The sequence below is a fragment of the Citrus clementina genome, unplaced genomic scaffold (assembly GCF_000493195.1).
Source record: "Citrus clementina cultivar Clemenules unplaced genomic scaffold, Citrus_clementina_v1.0 scaffold_2, whole genome shotgun sequence".
NCBI classification, from domain to species: domain Eukaryota; kingdom Viridiplantae; phylum Streptophyta; class Magnoliopsida; order Sapindales; family Rutaceae; genus Citrus; species Citrus x clementina.
The window spans coordinates 36,257,400-36,262,795 of record NW_006262688.1 but is presented as its reverse complement, the minus strand read 5'-3'; the positions used below and the strand labels follow the sequence as shown (position 1 = coordinate 36,262,795).

The window sequence follows — 5,396 nt, the reverse complement described above, 5'->3', positions numbered from 1 at the left end:
AGAATAGAACCCACTGCAGCCATCTGGGGAGCCTTGCTTGGCGCATGTAGGATGCATAAGAATGTGGAATTGGGTGCCTATGCTGCTGAACGCATTTTCGAACTAGATCCACATGATTCAGGGCCACATATATTGCTTGCAAACATCTATGCCTCCGCTGGTAGATTGAATGATGCCGCAAGAGCGAGGAAGATGATGAAAGAGAGTGGGGTGAAGAAGGAACCTGCTTGTAGTTGGGTGGAGACCAAGAACGCAGTCCACATGTTTGTGGCAAACGATGATGCCCATCCACAGAGGGCGATGATCCATAAGAAATGGAGGGAAATTAGTGAGAAGATCAAACAGATTGGTTATGTCCCAGACAGTAGCCATGTGCTTTCCTATGCGGACCAGCAGGAGAGGGAAGCAAAGTTGCAAGTGCACAGTGAGAAGCTTGCTCTGGCATTTGCACTTATCAGCACACCTCCTGGGTCCACTATTCATATCAAGAAGAATATCAGAGTTTGTGGTGATTGTCATTCAGCCTTTAAGTTTGCATCAAAGGTTGTGGAGAGGGAAATCATAGTGAGAGATACCAACCGCTTTCATCATTTTCGTGATGGCTTTTGTTCTTGTGGAGACTACTGGTAGTGGTCGTGCAGTGCTAGTTATGAAATCCTCTGGACACCAACAAATGGATGCTGCTAGTGCTATATATGTGGGCCTGCCTATTACTCTCGAACTAAGATTGGGCAATAATTGCCCTTCTTATTTGCAAGGGAAAGGCAACTAGTTATAATTACCAATGAATTCTTTTAAAAAGGAAGGCAAACTTAGAGGAGAAGAAATCTCAGAACTACCCCTCAGAAAGTACGTATAATGTGACATCTCAGAAATGTACATTCTATTCTTTGATATAGAAAGTGGCTGAAAAGTTCCATCTCTCATAAAAGCAAACAGCAGAATACTTAACTTGTAGCAAATGATGAAGCTTGAAGCTGTAAAGCAGGGAAGAGGAGTCCTGTGGCGTTATCAACGATGGTGTTTAACTAGATAAATGGGTTGTGTTGGGTTGTATTTAAGAAATAAGCAAAGTTAATGTGTAGATTATGCAATGCAACGAGTTCAAAATTGTTTATTTGTTTGTTTGTTTGTTTGTTTGTTTGTTTGTTTGTTTGTTTGTTTAAAGAAAGAATGGAAATTGGTGCATGTGTGGTTGTATATATTAATACATATATACTTCATATGTAGGTTAGGTATGCAATTAATAGTAATGGTGTCGGGTGTGTGTGTGTGTGTATGAGTACACTTTAATACAATACAATGTATATTTTATGGACAGTGTATTAATTGGAATAGAAGAGGATGAGGAGGTACATACATACATACATAAAAGCATTACATTAGTGGTGAGTAACAAGGAGTAACAAATTAAGAGGAGCAGATGTGGGAAGGAAGGAAGGAAGGAATCACGAAGCTAACAAATTCTATTTTCTACTTGGGAAATTAAATTAAACTAAAAATAGGAGAAAGATTGCTAAGACCAAAGGGTCATCATCAGATTAGAATTCGAAATTCATGAGAGGAGAGATGAGAAAAAACCTACGCAAAAGAAGGAATAACCATATCCTTCTTAATTTTAATTTATTCTTTTCTTACTAGACTAGAAGAGGGACAGGCGCTGAACGTACAGTTGGTTAAATGGCGTGAGCAGGTCTCTCTCTCTCTCTCTCTCTCTCTCTTTCTTTTTCTGCGCGTAAATGTGCAAATGTTTAATGTGTAATGCGTGTGTGTGTGTGTGTTTGAAACGGTTTTTCAGCTTAAAATCGGTTTTAATTAATTTCAGGTTTGATAATATTATCAATTTATCATCATCATCATCATCATCACTCCTCAGCAACCAAACGCCTCTCTTCATCAATACATAAGAAGAAGAAGAAGAAGAATAAGATCGATCATCACAACTCCAAAGGTATTAATTACGTACACATACATGCATGTCTTGCGTTCTTTCTTTTGGTAAAAAGAAAAATAATAAAATATGTTCAATTGATTTCATCAATTCATTACCGAACTGCTAGCTATCTTTTTACTTATTTATTTATTTATTGATATATTGGGAAATCCATTTCCTGTCTAATTATTCTTGAAATGCAATGCATGCATGCATGCATGGGGATGGGGCGGCAGGGGGTTGTAAATTTGTTTCCAGTTTCAAGGTTAATATGCGATTTCCTGATAAGGTGAGGCCACACATGCATGATGCACGTACGAATTAATGAGCGAGCTAGCCGGCTATTATATATATAACACATGATGTGTGTGTTTGCAGAAGGCTTTGTGATTGATTGCGAAATGGAATGGGAAAACAAGAAGAGACGAAGAGACGAAGAAGGAGGAGGAGAAGAAAAGAAAGAAAAGTTTGTGAAGCGTAGTGCTGCAAAGAAGGAGGAGAGATCAGGGCACGTGGAGGTGGAGGCTGATCAGAGTAGCCACATTTCATCATCATCAGATAAGTATTTGGGTTTAGGAGTATTTGATTTCCCATGGCTCCATGATGATGATGATGGCGGCATTATTTCTAAATCAGAACAAGATTGGAATTTATTCCAAGACACCTTCTCCTCTTTACTCCATGACATTGAATTTACCACCCATTGTAATTTGTTTGAAACTACTGACGCCGCTGCTAATACACCACCACCAACAACAACTACTACAATGAATATTAATATTAATATTCCGGACTATAAGTTTGAGGGTGCATTCCCATTCAAAGGTGGAGAAGAAGAAGACGACGATGACGACGACGACTTAGAAATTGGGAATGTGGATGGCAGCATTTGGAGTTCCATGTTCAATCAGCCGCTTCAACACCCACACACACTAGACTAGAGACCCACTTTCACTCCATCTGCGTCCCTATTCATTTATTAAAATTTGATTGGATGGGCAGGAAAACCCAACCCTCTTTTCATCAATTTTGCTTTGCCTTTTGGTCATTCCTTTTCCTTTTTTATATACTACTATTCTCTTAATTGTTGTTTCAATTACTGATCATAATATGTATTGTTTGTTTGTTTGTTATCTTATTGGAGAAAAAAAAAAACCAAGGAAGAAAATGAAGAGTAATGTTAGTTATTTTAATATTTAAGTTTTAATTTAAATTTCAACTAACTTGTTATTTAGTTTAATTAGGAGTCATTGATAATAATATAAGAAGGAAGGACACTTAATAATATCATGCTGTGGATATCTTACTAAGCATTTTCAATTTGGAATTGTGAAGACTAATCCATTGAGATCGATGATGAAGTTGGTTGTTTTTTTTCCTCATAAATTAAACAAGAAATGCAAGCAATGGGCTTCCGATGGCCCAATCTCGTCGAAACAGATCCAGATGCAGATACAATTGGCTTCAACTTTTAGTCCATGGAATGGAAAGTCGAACAAGTATGAGACCTATTATAAAGGCATTTGTCGAAATCAGAACAATACGTCCCCACACGAGAGATTTGGAGTACATAAGAAATATTTTATTCAATCACTACGTATGTATTATTATGTGTGTATTTATTTTAAAAAATTATTATATTATATTTAATTAAACTATATATAACTATTTGGGGGATATACTTTGACAAGACCAACCATGATGAGCAAATGTCTGGTAGCAGGATTCCACGAACAGGAGTATTCTGCAGAAATCTGGTAGCAGGTGATCACGAACAGAAATATTTTGCTTGTTCACAAATGCACTCTCTACGGGGCCATAGCGGGAGCCGGCCTCCTGCTAGGAGTATAAGGCCATTCCTACTAGAAGTTGAGGAGGGGGGGGAGGGAGACCCGGTCAATGACGGTTGGCAAGACGTGCATTGTTGCCCGAGAATCAATGCACGAAGCCCACTCAGCCACAATTACGATAATGATGCACCCACTTCTGAGTGTTGAGAGAGGTGACGGACGTGGATTGCAGGAAGGGCCGGATTCAGAGGAAGGTATAAAAAGGTAACCAACGAAAGTAAAGGGGTTGGACTTTTTGAGATTATAACTTAGGAAAAGAGTTTTCTATAGAGAGATCATAAAAGAGCCATAATATTAGTGGCCGTGTTTCCCAGAAAGACCAAGCCTACGTTTCTTACTTGAGCGTCAGAGGGTTTACGCCGGGAAAACACCCAGCGTGCTCTGACCTGTCTCTGTGTACGTAGGAGTCTGTGAAGAAGAAGTCTTACGAGGAGAAATCCTGATCGTGGACGACTAGAAAACTGGAATCTCGCATCAACAATAACATACATATATATATACATTAATTAAGCATAATATATTTAATGTTCTATTAGAATTCCCCGTCCGACATACATATTGAGCACAAAGTGGAAGTCTTCTTTACTTTTTGTTTTTCTTTTTTGGGGTCGTTAAAAATGAAAAAAAAAAAAAAGGAAATTAGAAATTTATGACTTATGAGAACCCGTGGAGGTGGGAGGCAAATGAGGCATATTGTCCGCCTCAAAATGTGCGAGCAACGATCACATTTTATGTGGGAGAAAGTGTTTCAGCGCTACCTTTTTAAAAAATAAATAAAATAAAAAGTGCAACTCCCTCGGGCTCAGGCCTCAACAGTACCGCCAAATCTTGCTGATAAAAGTCTTTACCCATTAACCCCCTCATCCCAAAGAAATAAAAAAAAAAAAAAAAAATCAATGCAATTCTTTTGTTTCGAAATGTATAAAAAGCCCAAATGAGGGGAGATAATAATAATAAAAAACACAAATGAGTGATACTTTTTGAATTTTGAGGTAAAATAAAACAAGCATAATAATTGGTCTGGTCCCAACGCCAACAAAACAAACAACCGAGTCAGTGGTAGCCGTTGAGCACTGCTTGCAGTTGCCGACGCCTTTTTTATTATTAGTTTCCAATTCCAATTTCATTTATCAATTTAATACATCTTCTCATGTCATCTGTAGTGGGATAAACAATTGACTTAAACTACCCTTTCAATCTTTTATATGATACACTTATAAAATTAAGACTAGAACCATTATCTACTTAAGAATTCCAAAAGTTATTAAAGTAAAAAATAAATTAAAAAAATAAAACACATTTAATTTAACATATTTTATCATGTGATATATTGGATTCTGTGATTTTATTATCTATTAATTTATTTTTCATTTTAATAACTAGGCTTTCGGTTAGTGGTACTTAACCATAATAAAGTCAGAGATAAGTTAAAAAATTAAAAAATACAAATTTTTATATACTACAAAATAAAATACACTTGTATTAAAACTTGTAAATTTTATTTTTTAATTTGTTCCCTACTTTAATATGGCTAATGATCTCTTATTAAAAAATTATTTTCTACAATAAATAAATGCGATGCTAAAATGTTGATTTCATGCAAATGGAGCTAA

The 5,396-nt window shown here is 36.6% G+C and overlaps 1 protein-coding gene across 1 annotated transcript in view; it reads left to right on the top strand.

Annotated features, from left to right (window-relative positions):
• The window catches only part of LOC18050596 (pentatricopeptide repeat-containing protein At3g24000, mitochondrial), a 5,166-nt gene extending 4,049 nt beyond the window's left edge, over positions 1–1,117 (top strand). The window contains exon 2 of the mRNA XM_006449914.2: positions 3–1,117. Coding sequence (XP_006449977.2) covers positions 3–630 — 628 coding nt within the window. The 3' untranslated portion in view covers positions 631–1,117. The remainder of the gene's footprint in view (positions 1–2) is intronic.
• Positions 1,118–5,396: the final 4,279 nt, after the last annotated feature.